The sequence below is a fragment of the Phodopus roborovskii genome, unplaced genomic scaffold, assembly GCF_943737965.1.
Source record: "Phodopus roborovskii unplaced genomic scaffold, PHOROB, whole genome shotgun sequence".
Lineage (NCBI taxonomy): Eukaryota > Metazoa > Chordata > Mammalia > Rodentia > Cricetidae > Phodopus > Phodopus roborovskii.
Window position 1 is genome coordinate 5,622,384 of NW_026126547.1, and position 22,851 is coordinate 5,645,234.

Consider the following 22,851-nt stretch of genomic DNA (forward strand, 5'->3'; position numbering starts at 1 on the left):
TCTTTCATTGATTATAAGACAAAACTGTTGAGTTTTGGGATCTCTGAAATCAGGATGCATCCTCCAGTGTAAGGAACAGTCTCATGCAACCTACCCTCTGTCATCGCCAGACTTCTGGGATGAGGCCATTATGCACAGCCGTAGGCTGATATTTTTTAAAATGATAGATTTTTATTTTTTTTTAAAGGATATGTCTGTCTTGGGGAAGAGATTTCACAAAGTGAACTGAGGGCAGAGACATAAAACAAGCACTCATTCTTCACCAGTGTATAAGGAAAGATGATCCCTGGGAGCAGGAGGGGCCTAGATCCTGTCGTTATAGAAGCCGGGAGCTCAAATCACTCCATGTAAACATTGAAGGAAAGATGAAAGTAAGGGTCTGCAGGATGTGAGGGGCATTGGATGTCAGGAACAGGAGGAGCTATTAGAGGGAAGAGGCTAAGAGTGGTGGTGGGGGAGGAGGACGAAGAAGAGGAGGAGGAAGGGATCAGAGAGCTGGCTTTCTACCACTGGAGGGTACAGAGCCGCTCACTGTAACCTAACCTCCAAAAACCGGAGAAATGTTGAAGTCACCTCGTCGATGTGCTTTATTACGACACCACGTTATGGGGCAGCTCCTAAGAATCCCCAGAGCTCAGTGTGTTAGAGGCCCAGTCCCCAAGGTGGCACTATCTGGAGGTAGTGAGAGGCCTTAAGGTCCCTGCTGATGTTCCCTCAAAGAGGACTGTAAGATGGTGGTCCCCTCCTCTTTCTCTGTGCTGCTTTCCCACTGTGACTTGAGGAGATTTTTCTCTGCCACATGCTTCTACCATGATGCACTGGCTCACCACGGGCTAAAACTATAAGCCAAAATGAACCTTGTCCCTGTGTGTTTGTCATTTCGGTTATCTGCTACAGGCCCAGAAAGCTGACTAACACATTGCCATTTTCCATAGTCTTTGCAAAGATGTAAACATGTCTTTTCTCAGGAAAACCACACATTAGACATTTACTGGCCCATACGTGGCACAAGGAACCCCAGATTATGATTATGAAGATAACCAACTAGGATAGCTCATTAAAAGCTGGAAGATTCCAGCAAGACTCATTGCATGTCTGCCTCCAGGCCTGGGAGTGGGACAGAGCCAGAGGGAGGGGAAAAAAAAAGTGAGAGTGAAAGAAAATCAGGGTTAGCAAGAACAGGAAGGGGGAGGGGGGAGGGGGGAGGAAGGGAGGGAGGGAGGCTGACAGTGAGTCCCAGAGGCTCTGGAGAGCTTCACAGGCTGAGTGATGTGCTCAGCAAAGCAGGAGTGGGGCCCATGAGGCTTTAGAAAGAAAAAAGGGGGAAAAAAGAATGTTCAGATAAAAACCAAAACATCTGCAGTGGTAATGTGCTTGTCTTTGCGGAAATGCCTTTATAAAGTGTAACTTGCAAAGGCCAGTAGAGGAAGAGGCCAAAGACTTCACAAATGCACAGGGCCAGAGGGCACAGCTGAGCCTGGGGCCGTCGTTTCTGTCAGGTATCTGGAGGCCCCACACTGCCTGTGGGGCCTCCACACTCTCTTTCCTCACTACCCAGGTCTTGGAAAGGCCAGGGTGATTCTTGACTGGAAAGGACACTCCTCTGCCTTGCTCGCTGTGAACAGCCATAGAGCATGTGAACTGGATGGTCCCACACTGGCTGTGCACAACACAGAATTTTCATGAAGCTTTGGGGGGGGAGGGTCAAGCACAGGGCTGGCTGGAACTGTCGCCCAGGGAGCTAACCCCAGAGCCTGTGCATTTCCCAGCTTTGCTCTACCCAGCGAATGCTCCTATAGAGTGTGGATTCCTGTAGGAAGACTGCACAGTTTTTCCCAGCACCATGCTCCTGTATTCCTCCATGGCCTGACATCTGACTGTGTCTCCCTGCACTGGGCTTTGTGCTGACTGGCTTTGCTTCTTTGTTGAACTTGCAGGCCAGAGCTAGAATTTTGAGTTTTACTCAAAGAACAAATGCCAGGGGAAATCTCCTGGAGATGAAACTTGACAAGGGCTGTGAGAGGTGTTCTGGAACTGAGGCGCTGACTCTGAAGCCTGTGACTTTGGCTGACTAGCGGCCTCCCCAGAGCCTCTGAATTCTATCTGGGAATAAGCATGAGTACCCACTATCTCAGCACCACCACCACCACCACCACCACCACCCCCCCCCCCGCCCTGCATGTCACATGCTCGTCTCTCTGCCTTGCAACCACAGCCACCTAACTGCCAGCTTAGACTTTACACATGATTTGGTGACCAGGGTCAATCTCAGCTGTTCAGAATCAGGTTAAGACACAGTCTTTTAGGTAAATTGTTTGATGGGTAAAGTAGTACTGTGGAGACACACCGCTGGGGTTCTCTGCAAGCCTGTGATCCCTCTGACTATCAGGAATAGCTCAGCTATTCTGTGCCTTTGGGCAGAAGCAGTGTACACTGCCCATACCCAAACAAAATGAAGACAGCATTCCCTCGGTTCATAAAACTTACCTTTTGATAGATAGAAAATGCTATAAATGCCTTTATTTAGGATAACTAATTAAACTATTTGCAATCAACCACCAGGAGCTTGTTTTTTTCTCGACATCATAGGACAGCTAGGAACCGAGTATGGTAAAGCAAGTACTGAATCTTGGGGGTCTTGGGAGAAAACCCCTACTCTGCCTTTGGAGCCCAGGTAATTTGAATCTCATTTACTATCCCCATGAGAGCTCTGTGGACCATTCAACTTCTCTAAATCTCAGTGTCTCAACTGAAGCAGAAACAATGGTACGAGTTTCTCTTTAACCTGTTTTGGGGAACCCATGACACTAGAACTGTAGCTTCCTGTAGATGTTATATTAGCATAAGCCTTTTTGTCATGTCATCTCATATACATACTCACCCCTGGCATAATTATCTTCTCAATGTCTTTGATTATGTCTTCATATGCTTCTGGTTCCTGGGGGGCAGCGGTGGGGATCAGGGGTCTAAGGTAGCCGGGCTCCACATCAGGATACACAGGGCGTCCCTCAATGCCTTCCAGATAGTCAGCTATATAATCCACCATCTCCTTCCCTCTCCTTCGGAATTCACTTGAATCCATGTGGAAAACTGCCCATGGAGAGAATAGGAATCAGCCAACAGAACATTATACCTCTGAACTGGATGGGCAAGTCCAGGGGTCAATGACTACATCTTAGAGATGACAGCTCAGCACCCTTTGCTTTCTCCCACATCTGGATGAGAGAAGCATGCTGCTGGGTCCACACAGTGCAGCACAGCGCCCGGGCCGCATCTCACAAGACACTCAGCAGAAGGCCCCACAGCACCCTCCAGCTTATTTTTTATTTCAGGAAAACACAAGAAGCATACATTCATGGATTCTTCCACCTTCAGTGACAAACACTGGTGCCCATTCTGCCTGTACCCTTTGTTAGCCGTTTGAAAGAGCCTTGCACTTGGAGCCCCCAACCTCCCCGCCCCCATCAGCCGAGATAAAGATGATAATGCCAGTCAGTCGCTGAGGAGTGGGTGAGGGCATGACCACCATGTGAGTTCAGCCCAGAGCCCAGGACAGCCCAGCCCTGGCCCAAGTCGGAGATGCCATTTTCTGGAATCCCACCTCCTGGTGACCTGCACCTTTGCCTACAGTCTGCTTGTCAGAATGGCGCTCTCTTTATTTCACCCATGTCACACACGCGGGCAGCTATGACTGTTCATGCTCATTATCTTCACCAACACTGCAACAACCTGAGTGGTGCTGACTAACAGTTATTTTTCTCCACAGAGCTTACTGCCGCGCTTGCTGGGGCTGAAGATCACGTGACAACACTTTTGCAGTACATTTTGAGGGTCATTTTAAACAGTCTAATCACTAAGAAAAAAATAACAACATAAAGGATGAGGTCAAAACAGATTGGAGGGGGAAAAAAAAAAAGGAGGACTCTTATTTACATCACAAGAGTTCAAACACAAGGCAGAGCATCGCCTTGTTCAACCTCAGAGGGATTGTGAGCCTCTGATGATTCACACAGTGCCCCCACCCCTCCCTCTCTGCACTTGGTCACCAAGGCATAGTGAGCCTTAATTGCGGATCCAGATACAAGTTAGCATGCAGGGGAATCTGAATGTCTGGAATGTACGTATAGTAAAAAATCAAATGTATTTGCAAAACAAGAAAGATGGACAACCCCCTAGAATCCTATCATCCCCAATTGTAACATGTGTCTTTCCTGAATAGTTCCTAAATTTGTGAGAGACAATTGAACGCTAAACAAAGGATACATTTCTAAATCCCTCCCTTAGTCCAGAGCTTTGTAATTGAAGATGGATTTTCCATCAGAATAAGTACTGGGGATGAGTCAAATCCATTGTGATTAGCAATGGGGCTGACCTTCATGTCATGTTCCCAGCACTTCTCCATGCTCCCCATTGTCTGGGTGGGGAAGGGGGGTTGGACAGATTTTGTGATGTTAAATGCATTAGAAATGATTCATCAGGCACTTTTTTAAAATGGGAAGACAGACTTTTTATTCAAGAGTATTGCATAGGGGAAAGAGTTTGACCTCAACTTTGAAACACCAGGGACAGATGGGGAATTGTAGCCAAAGGGGATTACCCTGGGCTCTCCAGAGGAGTGAAACCCACCGTATACATATACTTCTAACTACAAAAGGGAGTTTATTGGATTGACTCACATGCTCAGAGGCTGTTTATTTCCACAATGGCTGTCAGCAAGCTGGAGGACTGCAGAAACCAGTTGCCACTTAAGTCCGGGGAACTTTGGGATAGGAGACACCAATGATGCAGCCCCAGCCAGAGGTCAAGGCCCTGAAGGTACCTCCTCAGGAAGTCATTGGGTGCTGGGACTTATTTATTGAGAGGCTAAAGAAGCTGGAGCCTGATGTTCACAGGTCACAGCAGCTGCAAAAATGTATGCCTGCTATAACAGAGACTTCCTCTTTCCGTCTTTTGACTCATCTGACCCAGCCTATCAATGCTGCTCAGATTCAAGGCTAGCTTCCCTTTCAGTTCACTGACCACCTTCTAAGGGTTTCTGGTAATGCCTTCCCAGAAGCATCAAGAAATGTGCTTTACCAATTTCCTAGGTGTCTCTAACTCCAACCAAATAATAAGAAAGGATAATAAAAACCAGTGGGTAAGAAAAATTACTGACAACATGGATGTTTAGTCTTGGGGTTGGGAGGTAGCAAGCTGGGTCAGATACCAAGGGTGGAAGGAGATGAATCTGATTAGCAATGTCAGCCCAGTATACTTAGCAGGGTTTCTTTGTCAAACTAGGCTTAAACTGACTAAGGTTGGGTTAGACATAGATGATATCCAGGGACAGCTTGTCTTCAGGATTCTCCTTCCTCCAGTGTTCTCTGCTAAAGGGAGAACACACAGGAACATTTTACAGGGGCCCAGCCCCCATTTCAGAGTTACCATTTGGGTGCACATTTCAGCCATGAGTGCTTGGGAGACGATGATGCATAAGATAAGATTTAAATTACAGCAACAACAAGTGCTAAACTAGCAAGAGCAGGGAAACCATGCTGATAAATGCATTTCTGTTGCATGCCCTCTCCTGATGGCATTACTACACACTGCGACAAGGCTACAGTCAGACATTGTGCCTCCATTGAGGAATATCATCATCATCTTTTCTCCATTCTGTTAGTGGGAAGGTGTGGAGAGAGGGCAGATTCCAAGGCTGATACTTAGGGTAAGGGGTGACCTGCTCACACTCAGGCCCTCACACACTACATGAATTGCTACCACACTAACCCTTGTTTACCTTAACTGAAAACAAAAATCGAGATAAATATGAATTTATTGTAATATTAAATAAATTTATAGAAATAGCTTTGAACAGTGGTACTAAATAATCACTCAAGAACTGTCAACTAGTAGCTCCCCCGTTGTTCGTATTTTCATTTTCTAAGGTTACTTGCAGTCAAGTGCAATTCAAAAACATTAAATGGAAAATGTGTGCATTTTTAAAATTGTGCATCACTTTGAATAACATGATGATGTCTCTGCCTTCCTGTTCCATGTCACTCAGTACAGGAATCATCCCTTAGTAGGACCGTGTTTCTCCACTGTATGTATTACCTGCCTGTTAGTTACTTGGTAGTTATCAGGCTGACTGTCACAATATAGCAGTCCTTTCGTTCAAGTAAACCTTGTACTGATGCAGCAACTGCTTTGCTGCATATTAGGTATCATCAACTTCTTTCTATGTCTCATTTATTGAATGAGCTTCAGCACAGGTATGAATGCATAGGATACATTTCTATCCTTAGTTTCAGATAGCCTCTGTAGGTCTTGAACTGTATTGCCCTGTGAATGATAGGCAATTACTGTAGGAGCTTATCTTTACAACTCCAAATTGTACCTCTTATCTGTTGTTGCATATTTTTTGACTTACATTTAAAAAATCCTAAATGTGGAAAACATTTATTTTTTTATCGTTTCTTTAGAATAAAATTTTCTAGAGATATATGGCTTTAATGTTTTTACGTTAGAACTGCCAAGTTTCTCTGAGCACACGCCTTTATCAAGTTACTCTTCTAATGGGGACTGTGGTACAGTCGTTGAGGTTAATTTTAAACTTCACCCGTCTCATAATCATGAATGGTTCTCTTTTAACGTTGACTATTGAAATCAAATAGTGTTCTGATGTTTCTTTGACGTTTAGATTTCTTCATTTATGAATTGCTTATTCATTATATTTTTTCCACTTGGATATTAGCAATTTTTTAAAATTTAATTGCAAGGATCCTAACATATTAAAAGTTCTACCCTCATTTCTATGATATGTTTTATGACATTTTCCTCCTTTAGGCCTGACCTAATTTGGTATGATTTTATTCTGATTTATAAGAGTCAGAATAAAGAGGTCTTATAAGAGCTTTAATTTTTATATGGCAAAAACCTCACAAATTTCCCCTTCTGATTTGGACCTTGTATGTGATTTTTATAATCGTCTTTTAAAAGGAGCCATTTTTGCAGTCTCTGTTTGCCTACTTGGGGGGGGTGTATGTGTTGCAGGAAGCTGAAGTCTCCAAAAGAGAAGCCCTACAAAGCTAAAAGAGACCCTCAGCCTCTCAGAAAAGCACCAGCCATGTCTTTCTACTGGGAATAAGATAGTTTTATGGATAAAGCAGGATGTGCCAGGGAAAAAACAAACAAGCACGGCCCAACTCACTATGAAAGGAAATATTCCTAGGCAAACTGTAATATAATACTTGGTTATTCTTTTCAAACCATCCTGTCATTTATTTGGAGATTATTTCCCACTGAAACCTTTGCAGAAGGTACTTAGGGCACAGCCTCAAGAGCCCTCAAGCTCATTTTGGAGCTGTCTGATATTCATGGCTCCAGGTTGGGCAAATATTAGCTGGAAGATGCAGACTGTGATAAGGGCAACGGCCTGTACTTCTCCAGACCCCTGAAAGGGTTTCTGTTGACACAACCTGATCTGTCTTGGCAGCAGCTGCACTGCATGGATTTTGCATGCAACCCCTGAAATCTTTGGTGCATGTGTGGAGAGCCAGGCACCTCCCTGGATGTTTTATTTTATCAGTGACAGTCAACACAACTCCATACCCATGGGCTTCAGAGACATATGAACTCCCCCTGAACTCTCTCAGGCCCCCCAATCAACCCTCTGTTAAGAAGTTATTATTGTTGTTGTAATTTACCCTTCCACTGCTGTCCTTAGGTAACTGAGAATGAATAAATCAATCAATCAACTTGGCCTTCTAGATATTTTATTTCTGCTCTACTCTGTATTGGATTCTATCTGCCTTTTGTGACAACTTTCAACACCGGATCACTACATCTCTGGTAGAGTCTTAGCTACTAGAGTGAGGCCCACAGCCACAGCTTCATCTGGCCTTTGAGCTACATAATTTTCATTATGCCTAGGCTACAGCTTCTATTCTCAGTTTTCCTTACTGGACTCCTCTGCCATAGACATTTTCCCAGAGCCCGGTTCAGGCCCCTCCAGACATTCTTATACTTGGTATAGGAATTCTGCTTCACGGAACCTCGGTGAAGGAAAAACGTGAAGCTCATGTCGGTACCATGGTGTACACAGTGAGCTCCCGTGTGCTGAGGGAAGAACAGCAGAGTTCTGAGCACCCATGCATAGTCTAGCCTAGCATTTCACATTTTCCATGCTTCCATCCAAGGTTTCTAGCCATGAGGAATCTCTAATAACTTGAGGAATGGCTATCTGATGCTTTACCTCACAACAGGCACAAAATTCCAAGTCCCTTGAGCCTTTTTAAACGTTTAAGATTCTGGCTAAGTGGCATGTCTTAAAATGAACTTTTGGTGACCATGTTTTGTTGCTGACTGTGAAGAACAGGAGTAGTCCAAATTGGCTCAAGAGCAGCCTTGGTATGTGCCAGTGTCAGGTGACCCAAGGTCAAGGGCACTTCTTTCGTTACCATGGAGCCTTCAACCTTCAACCTTTCTAAGGTTTCCTGTCAGCTCCTGCAAAGGCAAACAGGCATAAAAGCACCCCCAGGAGTGCCATCGGCAGGATGAAAGGAGGCCACATGTTGAGTGCCTGCAGCAGAGTCCGTACTCAGTAAAAACTTTTATTAGTAATCAGGGAAGTATTGTGCAGGGGAAGAGGGGAAATCCTCCTCTCTTCTCCTCTCCTCTTCTCTCCTCTCCTCTCCTCTCCCCTCCCCTCCCCTTCCCTCCTCTCCTCTCCTCTCCTTTCTTCCCCTTCCCTCTTTTCTTTTCCTTCCCATTCACCTTCTGCCTCCCAGACTGGATTGGGGCTCACTGTGTAGCCTAGGCTGGCCTTGTACTTCTGATCTTCCTGCCTCTACTTCCCAAGTTTACAAAGCACAGCCTATTCTGCTATACACAAGAAGTGAAGTTGGGTATTCTAGTGTTTTAAGTAGAAGGAAAATTCACTGAGCAGAAGCCCCTCATTTTCTGACTTTAGAGGCCAGTCTCTCATATGAACTTATTTACATTTTTATGCCCTACAACTCACAAACTTCCTTTTACAGAGTGGAAAGCCTGCTGCTCTATAGCCACTGTTTCCCTTCCAGACTTGAGAAGAGGGCTGCACTAACCACAGATGTTCTAAAAGTCAGAGCAAAGGACTATGGAGCCATGGCATAGAGCCCAAGTCTATGCTCTTGTCTGATTTGGGTCTATCTGTGGGTGACATGTGTTTCTGGCTACTGGTGATATAGGAAGCAAAGAGGGAAGGAGAAACCACCATCTCACAATCTCTTTCACGGGGATGATCCCAGTGACCTAAGGACCTCCCACTAGAGATCTTGTCACCTGCTCATGGCTCCACTCTGGAGTCCAGCATAACACATGGATGTTTGGTGGACACTCCACCCAAACAGAGCACCTTGTCAGGGTTCTCAACAGATAAGAAGGTGAAGCACGGAGAGGCTGGATACCAGCAAGGTCCAGTTTCAGCTGAACTCAGGCAGTGTGAGTCCTACTACCCAGTGATAGAGTTGCTGAGCACCCTAACAGTTGTTGCAAATGACCATTGCTTGGCAACCCCTAGAAAAGTGGCCTCAGGCAGCATCAGAACTTGAAGCTCAACCATTTCCTGAGCCTCTGACACAGTTATGATTCCTAAATGGCTCCCAGGGCGCCTAGCATAGCAGCTTCCAAGACATCTTAGTTGGTGAGGGGACATGTTCATTACAAAAGGAAACAAGAAGTTAGTGGGCTTGGGTAGCACTTGTTGAAATATAGCCACAGTCAGACCCTCACTTTAGTCCAATTGTGGTACTTCAAAAGACACAGTAAACCAGATGGATTACACTCCACAAACATTGGTGCTGCAAGTTACAGAAGCTAGGATTCTGAAATCACATTGCTTTCTGGTGAGGTGCCTCTCCCAGGTTCACACTCGCTGACCTCTTGCCATCTTCCAGACTGTGACCTTTTGACCAATGCACCTCCCAAAGCATCACTTCCTAATGCCACCATGTCCTGTGCTAAAACTCAACATAGGAGCTTGGAGGATATAAGCCACAGTCCTTTGAATTCTATTTCCAATCCGTGAAATATCCACAATTCCAACTCCACACAGGACTATAATGATGCCCTAAGATGCTCAAAGCCTGCCAGTTGGTCCTACCCTTGCCCTTCTGCAGATGTGAAAAGAGTCACTGTTTCTTCTCATTTCCTGTTTCATAACAACCATGCTGCATCTTAGTATTTTCTTGGCTGACAATGCCTGGAAAAATACTATTTCTAATGACTTTTTTTTTTTTTTTTTTTTTTTTTTTTTTGCTTTTGGCTTTCTACATATCTATGTGCAAAACAGAACATAACCAAAACTAAGACCTCCACATTACTTTACCCTCATTCATCCTGCAGGCATCTCATGTTAGGAATGGTATTGCTGAAGGTCAGGTGGAGTGGTTGAAGCACCACGGAGCAGGTGACACCATCAAAAGTGTCTTTGAAGGATATGAATTCCCCCAATGCACAAAACAGTTGTGTGTTGTACAATTATTCTTGTGTGTTGCTTAATTCTTTCTAGAAAAGCTACAATGCTACAGAAAGCTTAGGTCTATACACAGACAATATAAGCAAGCATCTCTGCTAACTTTCCTCATCCACTCAAATTTCAAATATAAAAGCATTGAAATCTTTTTGCTTCTATTCATGTGTGCTACTTTTTGCAGAAGGAATGCTCTTCCTCTACTCTATGTTTTCTCCTTGATTGTCTCCTTCTTGCTTTTGCCCTTGAAGTCACATCAATAGTTTACAAAGATCACAGGCCACTTGCCTTTTCTATAGGCCAGAGACTCCTCAGGCTGTGTTCCAGGGGCTGCCTCTTGGTAATAGTCTCATATTGGTTTATTGTCTTTGCAAACACAGACACCTGGCATTGTGAGTCTATTTGGTGCCCTTTGGTACCCGCTTCTGGTAGTCTCAATTTTCTCTCACGAATGAGGTCAGTGGTAAACATTGACTTCTCAATTCCTCATTATCCCTTGCATTGCACAGTTGCTGGCTTGTCACTGTGTTGCTAAGAACCCTGTATTCCAGGCTCTTCCACATTCGATTCTGAGAATACATTGACATTTGGTTGTCACATTCTATTGTCCGAGAAACCAAACAAATCTGTATTTCCTGACCTTCTGCTAAGCACATGGTATTCACAGTATCTTGTTTAATACCCAGTAACCCTGTAAGGTGAGGATTATTACTACTGCTATACCACAGTCACACAGCCAGCAAGAGGGCACTGTCCTCTCTCCTGAAATCAGCCTCTTCCCAATTAGCCCTTGGCTTGGACATCCCACACTGTCTCTGTAGCCTGAGAGGCACAGATGGATCCCAACAAGGTCTCTTGCCAGTATTGATAGAGGTATTGCCTGCAACCCCAAGTGTCCTGCCTATATGTCATATATATGTCATATAGGCATATATGTCATATAGGCAGGGGTCCTGCCTATATGTCACCAGGGTCCTGCTAGGCCTCACACATCGGTGTTCAGAAGAGGAGCTTCAGCAAGAAGACCAAGCCTCAATGCTGCCCACCCTCCTGGGTGCATCTCCATGGGAACAGGCTGAACCAACTCTATTGTCCTCCATTTCCTCCATTTTCACATGGGCTCTACAGCACAGTGAAATTACTTTCACTTCAGGAATAAGAAAGTAGACAAGGGGTGGCACTTGGCTTGCCTACACCTGCAGAGATCCAAAGTGGTTTGTACAAATGGCATATCTCAGCAGCAAGACAATCCCAGTCTCTTCTCACCTAGTGTCACCCAGACAGTGAAATTCTAACCTAACTGTCCCTGTGAACCTGTGCCCTCTGAGGGTCTTCCTGTCAAATGCCTGTGAATGGGAAGAGAACGTTAGGACTGTTCTAAAATACCGCCAAGCATTGTTTCCCTGATACTTGCTCAAACTTAACAGCAGACATAAGATGAGTTTGCAAACGTTCAGGGTAAAAACTTTATGATAACCAATAGCTGCAAGACCAGAAAAAAGAAATAGAACTAGATCCCTGGACATTTCTTTGGATGTGTGGAGGTTTAAAGGAGAATTTAATTTTCTTTATCTTCTTAGCACAATCCCTGTGCAGAGGCCCACACACCGTGTGCCCAGGGAAGAGGAAAGGATGCTGTCACAGGTGACCACCGCTTATCTCTCTGCAGACATCCAGGTACCCCTCCCTGGCTAGTTCTTCCTTGTCCTGGGATATCCTGATCCAGGACTCTGCAGGCTCTAGCTGAGCTTGGGGTGACCCCGAACAAAATCTGCTTCCCTCTGGCACCCCTGAAAGTTCCAAAGGAGGCCAGCTTTCCTGACATTGTCACATTTGCTTTGATCCTGTTTTGGAGGGGAAACATGGTGTTTCCAAATAAGAAAATTGTGTATAAGGAGCAGGACTGGAAGCCTTTGAGGGGGAGAAGAAAGCAAGTAAGAAGAAAACACAGGTAACTTGACCGAAGTTGCCTTGGAAACTAGAGCTAAGAGGATGTGGAGGGTGGAGTGGGTGCACCTTCCTACTGTGGTTGCCTTGCTCATTTACAACAGAGCTCCCAAATACTGTGTGCCCATTGTGCGCCCAGCCCTATAAGAAGGAGGTTATTATAACTTGTGGGAGGCTTTTGCTTAGTTTTCCTTCCCCTGCAAAGCACTCCCAGGTCTGTGGTCCCACAGCCGCCTCCTCATTTCCCATCCCACAGGTATAGGGATCTCCAGAAAACCACTTCACTCACTTGCTACAATAGCTCAAACAACAAGGGCTAAAAAGCCACCAGAAGTTCCAAATCTCTGCTGGACTAGAACAGATATGATTCAAAATAGGCAGGCAGAGGCTGGTGCCTAATTTCTCTGAAAGTTCCTTTAGCAGCCCTGCCACCTGCGATGTTGGATGCTCAGCCAGCAGTATCTCTGTCCCTAGAAAGACACCATGACCAAAATCAACCACAGATGCCCACTCCAGCCCCAGGGTCGTTGTCTACCAGAAGTGGGTGCTGGGGTCTGACCCTGAGCCATGTAGACAAAGAGCTGTACTCACAGGCAGCTGGAGTCGCCTCCTCTCTATTCGCTCCCTTGCTTGCTCTCTCTCTCCTTGGTGACAGTTAAAAGGCACAGAGGATGCGATTGCCATTTATGTAGACAAAGTGTCCGCCTCCCGAAGCCAATCAGCAGCTTTCTCTGCATTATTTACCCAGAGCCTCTCTTGCTCTTCTCCCTGTGTGCCTCCTGCTTCACAGGATGGAGCCCAGCAGGGCAAAGAGAGAACAATGGGGCCTGGAGAGAGGTCCAGGAGAGGTGGGTCCTGGGTTCCCTGTCACTGTTTGGGATCCAGACTAAGGAGCAGTGTTCCTGGAGGCTCCTAGCAGCTCAAACCCCAGGCTCTATTCTAGGGGAGAAGTCTGGTTACAGGCCCTGCTCCATCCATGGGGACCATTGGAATGCTGCCTGACACAGGGGCTGTCATGGACTAAAAGTTCAAATCCCACTCAGCTCATTCAAAGAACAGTACTGGTCCCTTTGGCCAAGCACCATCCCGACTATATTGGGTGCTGTACACTTCTGCCCAGTGTGTAGGAGTGAGAAGAGGCTCACCACGTCCTGCTAATCAGTGTGACTTAAAGGTCTGAATTTTTTTCGTAAGGGGTACACATCACTATATAAATCTAGAATAGAAGCCTGGGTCATGCAGATAAGGGAGAGCAGAAGAAGAGCCAATTCTGGCCAGCAGCACCAATCAGAAGCATCTATCAGAACCACAGACACACATGCACAGAAACACACATATGCACAAAGATCACACATACACACAGAAGACACACACACACACAGAATACATGTGCACATAGACCTCACATACAGGCAGACATACAGAGTATACACACACGCAGAGAGAGAAGACACATGCAAAGAACACACATACACACACACACACAGAGCACACACATAAGCATAGAGGGTACCCACACGTTTACAGAGGGTACACTCTTGCAAATAGTGCACACATTAATAGAGTATACACACATGCAGAGAGAGCCAACACATGTAGAGAACATACACACACACACACACACACAGAGCACACACATATGCATAGAGGGTACCCACACGTTTACAGAGGGTACACATTAATAGAGTGTATACACATTCAGAGAGCAGACATATGCATAGGGAACATACACACACAAACAAATAGCATAGAGGGTATATCTGCATACATACACAGAGAACACACCCACAAATGTACAGAGGGCACACACATGCATAAAGTACACACACATTAACAGAGAACACATCCATATGCACAGATGCACAGAGAGCACATACATACTTAGACAATGCACACATGTAGAAAGAGCACACACATATATAGAAGATACCCACCCATGCACAAAGGACACACACATATGAACAGATAACACACGCACGCACAGAGAGTACACACACACAGAGGTACATGCAAATGTGCATGCATGTGTATACACACACCAATACAAATGTAAGCATGCAGTCACTATGCTCATGCATGTGTACACATAAAATGTACATGCATGCAGATGTATGCATACACTGACACATACACACATATACAGTTGCATATACAACACACACATACCAGGTGGGCTCTGTGGCGCAATGGATAGCGCATTGGACTTCTATCTGAATCTTCTTCGAATCCCCCAAGACAGCGCCCCTTACCAGCAGGAAGTAGTTTGGAAAGAACGACGCCCAAATTCCAAATATTGTGTATAAATGTTTGTTTTCATTTAATTGGACTTTGTTATATAAAATTAAATAAAAAAATAAGTAAAAAAAATAATGAAAAAAAAAGGATGGTGATAGAATCATAGTGCATAGGTTAAATATTACTAAAGTACAAGCTTACATCTCTACTTGATCAAGTCTTCTGATCACTCTTCATTGCCTTTGGGATAAAGCCATTAATTCTAACATACAATGACCTCCCAAATCAGGTCATTGCCTGTCTTTTGAGTCCCATAACCTATGTTAGCTTGTTAGGGCTAACATACAAGGCACTGAAGCACAGGCAGTATACTCCTAGACTCCTCATTTTTTTCCCTGTGGATAAATTTCTTGCCTTATCTGAATTTGTTTCTTCACATGTAGGGGTAGAATTAAGAATACTAAATTTTAAATTGTTTTCCCCAGGATTAAACAAAATAATGCATACATACAGTAAGTAAAATAATAGTCCTCAGAAATAGTCACAAAATCGTTTTAACATTTAATATGAAGGTAATAAAAAATAAAAGTTGTGAACTAAGGATATACTTCATCTGGGAGAGTGTTTGCCTTTCATCCAGGAGGACTTGGTTTTAATCCCAAGCACCATGAGAGTAAAATAAAAATATTTCAAATTAAAAAAAAACACACACACACACACATACCATGTCCAGCAATTCTCCAAAGAAAACTGATCATCCATGACGCGGCCCCACAGGATTTCTTCACAGACAAGTTTGGAACAGAGGTGGTGGCTCCAAGTCCAGAAGAAGTGAGGGTTGTGCGGCAGGGAGAGCCAACACATGGTTGCTGGCCATGGATGAGGGACCCTGGCCCCCAGCACAGGCAGCTCCCTTTACTGCCGATGTAGACAGCAGCCATGCCCACAATGGAGGATGTAAGGAGATTAGCTCTATCTGTACAGATGGAGCGCCCCAGCACCTGGTACCATTATCAGTGGAGCCTAGCTGAATGGGCAGGAGGCTGGCACCCACCCCCAGGTTACCTAGACTACTGAAACAAGCCACAGTGAGGTGGGAAGGGCTGTCACCAGGCTGGACAGATACCCTCAGGTACTCTCAGCCTGATTCCTTCACAACTCAGCCTCACTGTTGCCCGTATTCATATGAGGAAGAGGAGTCCCTGATCAGGAGGACTGGCCAGGAGCACGGGCACAGGAAAGATGACTAGCACACTGGATTCTAGGAAGAACAAACCCATGGAAAAACACAGAGCTCTACCCAGAGCACTGTCCTGGAAAGAACTGGCTGTAAACAAGAAGGAAGCCCCCCCCTCCCCAGGCAAAGACTTCTGGAGATGGTCTGTAGGTCAGTGAAATCCTCTGTTTAATGGAGATTTCCCCTGATAGTGCTTGGCATTCTAAAGCTTCAGTTGTAGCCTTTTTCACATAGGTTCCCTGAGCCTCACAACCCATTTCTCTCCCAGCACCAACTTACAGATGGGGAAACAGACTCAGAGAGGTCAGGATACTTACTGAAGATCACACAGCTGCAGACAGACATTTGAGGAGATAGGAATGTTTAACTTAATTGAAACACTACACTAAGCATACATGTATGGACACATCACCGTATGTTTTTGTTGTTGTTATTATTGTTGTTATTGGGGGGTTCAAGATAGGGTTTCTTTGTACAGCCCTGGCTGTGCACAAACTTACTATGTAGATCAGGCTGGCCTCAAACTCAGAGAGAATTTGCCTGGCTCTGTATCCTGAATGCTGGGATTAAAGGCATGTACCACCACTGCCCAGCTTACCCCAACATTATATAAAATGTTCCTAGTCTTAAAAATCAATCAACAACACCAGGTATATGTTTTAATCCCAGCACTCTGGACGCAGAGGCAAATGGATTCTCTGTGAGTTTGAGGCCAGCCTGGTCTACAGAGAGAGTTCCAATACAGTTAAGGCTACACAGAGAAACCCTGTCTAGAAATGTGTTCCCACCAAAAAAAAAAAAAAAAACCAAAAAGAAAAGAAAGGAAGAAAGGAAGAAAGAAAGAAAGAAGAAAGAAGAAAGGAAGAAAGGAAGAAAGAAGAAAGAAAGAAAGAAAAATAAGTCAACAAAATGAGATAGGTAATGGCATAGACTAGGAGATCTGGGACATCCAGAGAGCACAGCGAAGCGACCATGCTTGTTGCTCAAAGGGCATGCGGACCCTCAGAGGTTTGAAGCAGAATGTGTCTCAACTTCATGTGTAGCAACTCACACCATCGAATCTCAGGGATAAAATTGGATGTGAATGGGTAAAAATGAGAGTCTGGAGACATAAGAGATGTATTTAAGAGTGGAATGAAAAGACCTGGGTGGCATGGGAAGGCACTGGAGTGTAGGTCCAGCCAGCAGGCCTCAGGTCCTGCACTGGAATCTGCTCTCCCCACCTGTGAGGGGGAACTGCACTTTTTGCACCACAATGAAGCAGCTAGGTCAGCATTTACAACAGAAGCAAACCACAAGGAATGGAGGTAACAAAAGCCGGCGAAAACTCTGCGGGTTATGGAGAGGCACACAGGAAGGTGAGACTAAATGGAAATAAACCAGTGTTGAATAGGAACAGCCAAGGTTATAAATACTTGAATTCTTCTCTAACAGGCGAACAGACTCAGTGCCACTGTAATAAAAATCCAGCACATGCCTCGGACTCTGAAATAGAAATGGAAAAGCGGAAGTCTAAGAAAGGCCAGTGGAGTTCTGAGAAGGAAGATCGTGATGGCAGCCAGGTGGGGGTTGGGGGCAGGGGGGCGATGTTCCCCCCAAGTCACAAGCACAATGGTCCTGTGTGCAGTGTGTGGGGCGAGGCCTGCTGGGTGCAAATAGACTCATGGGTAGTTAAATAGAGTGGACATTCCAGAAGGAAAAAAATAGAGCCCTGAGTGTGGAAAATGACAGGTGCACATTGCAGACCAAAATGGAAAGGGTGGGGTATGAGACACTGCGACAACTGTGCTGCTCCACTTGGAAGGACAAGAAGCTGGGTGTTTGCCTCACTCCATCCTGATGGCAGGGGCAGGCAGGGGCAAGCGTCTAAGAGAAACTGAGGGGCATGTCTTTCATGATATTGAAGTAAAAAGATTTCCTCTCATCCTCCTCCTCTTCTTTTTGTTTGTTTTTTTGTTTGTTTGGTTGGTTGGTTGGTTTTTTGTTTTTTTGTTTTTGTTTTTGTTTTTTTTGGTTTTGGAGACAGGATTTCTCTGTGTAGCCTTGGCTGTTCTGGAACTCACTCTGTAGACCAGGCTGTCCTTGAACTCACAGAGATCGGCCTGCCTCTGCCTCCGGGATTAAAGTCATGTGCCGCCACCTCCGGGCACAAAAAGAATTTCTTAGATGGTTTACTTTATCAGCTAACCATAAGAGATAGATAGATTTGATTTTCTTTTTCTCTTTTTCCTTACTTGTACTTCAAGTACAGCATCTAGAGGAAGCCTTGAGAGGCATTTTCCTAATTATGGGTCAACAGATATGAATAAAAAAATAAGAAAGGCCAGGTGGTGGTGGCACAAGTCTTTGATCCCAGCACAGCAGGCAGATCTCTGTGGGTTCGAGGCCAGCCTGGTGTACAAAGTGAATTTCAGGACTTCACAGAGAAACCCTGTCTTAAAAAAAACCAAAAAGAAAAAAAGGGGAGGAAGGAAGGAAGGAAAGAAGGAAGGAAGGAAGGAAGGAAGGAAAGAAGGAAGAGAGGGAGGGAGGAAGACGATTTATAGAAAAGCAAGCATTTGTGAGACATAGAGTCCAGGATTTCTCATGAGCATGCAAATACAATGTTTCAGCTGGTAATCAGAGAACTGTTTATTAGAAACAGGATTGAGACAGTTGACCACTTACTATACTCTCTTTAAAATTTTAATGTCTTGCTCATTAATTCAGGTGGATTTGTAGGTCAGCAGCCATGCCTTCTCTGAGTCTAACAATTTCACTTCTTCCAGACCTTTTCTTGCATTGTTTTCTGGCCTCCCCTTGCTGCATGCTTTGGTGGGCCCAGCTACACCAGGAGCTCTCACAGTGCAGCCAACACTATTGAACAAAGTTGAAATAGATGATTTACAAATTGAAGCAGTGTGAATATTTCCCATTAAACACAATGCTAGTGTAAAACTATAATTGGGTTGCATTAGAAAGTCCTGTTTTCACTCCATTCTAGTAGTGATACACTTTTTACCTTTTAAGATATGGCAACCAGAACACTTAAAATTGGAAATGACTCATGTGCCTGGCCCTGAAAACCCTCATTCCTAAGTAATATTAAAAACCTTTCCTCCTGAACAATATCTGTGAGAAGCACTTCCCAAGCAGCCTGGTCCTACTGACTCTGAAAGGAATGCTTCTCACATTTTTGCTATTAATTACAACTGGGAATTCAGTGTTGGATTTTCTTCTGTTCTTATTCTTATACTGTTTTAGTTAATCGACTTTTGTGTTGGGAGAGGAAGCCATATAGCATTCCTTATCCAGATGTTGGTGTGATGAGCGACAGGTAGTTTGGATTTGGAGTGTCCCCCAGAGGTCACTGGCTGAGCAGCCAACCTTTCCCTACATCTTGCACCATCAGTGGAGCTATTTGGAAGTGGTAGATCTGGTAGATTTGGAAGTGATCTGCTTGAAACTGGGTAATTGGAAATGTGACCTTGAAGGGGACAGAGGGGCCTCAGCCCCCTTTCCTGTCTTTTGTACTTGGCTATGAGGTCAAGGGATTAGATTTCAGGGACACTTGAGAGGCCGTATTTTCAATTTATTGGATGCGAGGTCCCATGCAAGTGCAATAAACTAGTGAGTTCTTCAACTGTGGGTTTGACTATCTATGAGTCAGAAATGTTTTAAAATTTCTGTACAGAACAGGTACATGTCTTTTCTTGTCATTATCCCTGTAAAGTAGAGTAGTAACAACTGTTCACACTATATTAGATATTGTATGTAATCTAGAGAGGACTCATGGCTATGGGAGCTAGTACCTATAGGTTGGAACCTAAATAGGCTAGTTTTTAAAAGGCATTTGAAAATTCATGTGTAACTGATGGTGGTGATGGTGGTGGACACCTTTAATCTCAGACAGGCAAATCTCTTGAGTTTGAGGCCAGCCTGGTTTACAGAGTAAATTTCTGGACAGTCACGGATACACAGAAAGAAAGCCTGTCTTAGAAAAAGCAAGGAGAGAGAGAGAGAGAGAGAGAGAGAGAGAGAGAGAGAGAGAGAGGAGGAAGAAGAAGAAGAAAGAAAGAAAGAAAGAAAGAAAGAAAGAAAGAAAGAAAGAAAGAAAATTCATGTTTGTTGGTATCCCCAGGGTTCTAGGACAGATTCCTCATGGGTTCAGAAGGACATGCTAGAATTTTCCATTCTGGTGGCATATTTATAAATTCTCCCTATAATTGTACTAAGATTTCTTGTATGTATTTGAGCGTCTATGTGTTTACAACTGTATTATACTCTTCCCCCATAATATTTTTAATAATTATTTGGGAATTTCATTCATGCACCTGATCACACTTCCCTCTCATTCTCCCAAGGTCCACCTGCATACCTTTGTTCTCCCTCTAAAACAAAGAAACAACATCAAAAAACCACAAAGTCCAATGTGTGTTGTTCATATATTCATTGGAGCATTGTCAAACTCCCAGTGGCCAGCCCCTTAAAGTAAACTGAGTGTCCCTCCCCCACAGAAGCCATCAACTGTGAAGAGCTACACTCCAGCATCTTTATCACAGTTTTTAAGGACTCTCTTCAATAGCTTCCTGTCTGTCCTGTCAGCTTCCTGTTTTTGTATTATACTCTTGACAGAGTAGAATTTTTGTTGTTCAATTTACTAATACACTAGAATTACTGAGTTGATTACTCAAACAACTATTCAAATTTGAAAATCTCCTTTTCTTCCCCAGCCTTCCAAGGGAGTGTCCTCCAGACCCAGTCCCTTCTGAGGTGGCTCAGAGTTCTGTGAGGGGATTGACTCGGATCTGGGAGCATGAGCCCTCCAAGGCTTATGACTCAGGGGGAGGCCTGCCTTAGGACAGTGTTTAGCCCTCATTGCTTTGATGGCATTGGTCCATGCTGCATGCTATCTTGAAAGCCCAGACTGTTCACTTCCAATCTGGTCCTGCACTTCTGGCTTTCCAGTGGGGTCCCAATCCCACCTTCTCTCTTCCCATCTCATTCTTCTTCACAGAGCCCCATCTTTCCTGTTCCATTTCTCTGCATTAGAGAGCTTGATATACTTTTTTTTTAAAAAAACATATATTGCTTCCTTCTTATGCTTCTGTGACATTTTCCCTAAAGCTTTTATGCAGTTGAGGTATAGTAAACGTATAGTGATTAACTAGAATAGCTTGCATTGAAAAAGTAAAGAGAGAATACATGCAAAATATAGTTGGTCACGGAATCTATAGAGAAACCTTTCATCCCTGAAGGGTTTTGAAATGCCTTTTGATGCTTTTCTTTTAGATGGGACATTGATGGTGACTTTTCACCTTTGGTTTTCCCATAAGAAATAAAAACAAGCAAGCTTAATAGTTAAGGCACTCTGAGGAACCGTCATATGAAGCCAATATAGTACCTGGGCTGCAGAAAGTGCTTCAAATATGTCTTTCCCAGAACAGTAGAGCAGAACATGCCGAGCTATGAAGTGAAAGCAATTACAGTTCTGATCTCATCTGCATTCACCATGAGAAGGATTACATGCCATCTCCCTCACCTCTTCTGCTGTAGACTGTACATTGGAGAAATGCAGCTTAATATAAGCTCTGGGTTTTTATTTTGTTTTTTATGGACATCAAAACACTGTTTTTCTTTAAGACAGGGTTTCTCTCTGTAGCATAGCTGTCCTGGAACTTGCTCTGTAGATCAGGCCAGCCTTGAACTCACAGAGATCCACCCTCATCTGCCTTCTAAGCTGGAATTAAAGGCGTGTATCACCATTGCCTGGCTCTACTCCTCAAAGATAACTGTAACCAGTAATGTAAATTAAACTGTCTAGGCAGTTGAAAGCAGAGAGCACCCTTCACAGAACTACAGACACTATCCAGGTAAGGAGGATTTCATGCTGATGAATCATCTGCCATGTACGTCAAGAGCTTGTTCAGAATAGAGAGTTTAATCTCCTCAGGAACCTGGCAAGCTAGATTCCACTAAAACTCCATTTCACAGATGAGGAGGCCTAGGGGGAGTGAAGTGCCAGATGCCACCTTGTTGTGCATAATATTGTGAAAGAGTTGCCTTGTTTCCTTCATCTTCTGCTGAACTGCAAGCCTGGAGCCATCGTGTCACCACTGCGTTTGAGTTCCATCATGGCCTCTATGTATACACACTTGTACAACCAGCTACGCAGTCACAATAGAACCGAAAAGTTTGCCAAGGCTTCAGTGAAAGAGGAAGCATTTTGTCATCACTAATCCCCATTCTCAGGAGAGTTACCCTTTCAGCACACAGTCAGTAAAGTGGAGCCCAGGAGTCACAATAGAAACGGCGCCTTTCAGCAACTGTAATCAGACAAAAATATAACACTTACTTGCTGAGAATTTGGATTCTTCACGCTCCACTCTGCTATTTGAGATTGTGCAGCTTTATGTATCGGGGAGAAAGTGCCAACTCATCTGTGAACTTGGTGCTTGGGCAGTTACTATCTTTGCAGATTGGCACCGATGCATTTCTTCGTCCTTGCATTTTAGCCTCGTATTAAGGTTAAACATTAATTTCTGAAGGTATAAAGGTCAAGGAAATCTAGAGAAAGCACACATGTTTGGGGGTTGGGGTACAGCTCTTCTTTGGGATCCTAAGAAAGCCCTAACAGCATGGGTCTTTCTTACTGCATAACCCTACCACCTTTGATTTCCCCCATAGCCTCAATTTTATGTTGTTAGCCCCTCTAGATAATTCGGTAACTCCATGCCCTGTGTCAGGAAAAGGCTGGCCCTTCCCTCTGCCTAGAGGGAAGGTATATTCCTGGGGTCTCTAGAGCTAGATGATGGGCAGAACCCATCCGCTTCCTTTCTTCCCCGCCCCTTCACACTTGTGATACAGGAGACAATATAATGAATGAGATTTTGATGAATTTCAGGAAGCCCAAGCTGACAGAGTTTCATTGGCACATAAAGGAGAGCCAAGGGAGTATCATTGA

At 44.4% G+C, this 22,851-nt stretch overlaps 1 protein-coding gene across 2 annotated transcripts in view; it reads right to left on the minus strand.

Annotated features, from left to right (window-relative positions):
• Positions 1-22,365, minus strand: part of Ddc (dopa decarboxylase) — an 83,375-nt gene extending 61,010 nt beyond the window's left edge. Inside the window, exons 1-2 of one of the 2 annotated variants that reach the window (XM_051200694.1) lie at positions 22,243-22,365; positions 2,882-3,090 (exon numbers count right to left, since the gene is read on the minus strand). In XM_051200694.1, the coding sequence (XP_051056651.1) occupies positions 2,882-3,082 (201 nt within the window). In that variant the 5' untranslated portion in view covers positions 3,083-3,090; positions 22,243-22,365. Of the gene's footprint in view, positions 1-2,881; positions 3,091-13,027; positions 13,209-22,242 lie in introns of those variants that run through there. The other variant, XM_051200693.1, reaches the window with a different exon arrangement.
• Positions 22,366-22,851: the final 486 nt, after the last annotated feature.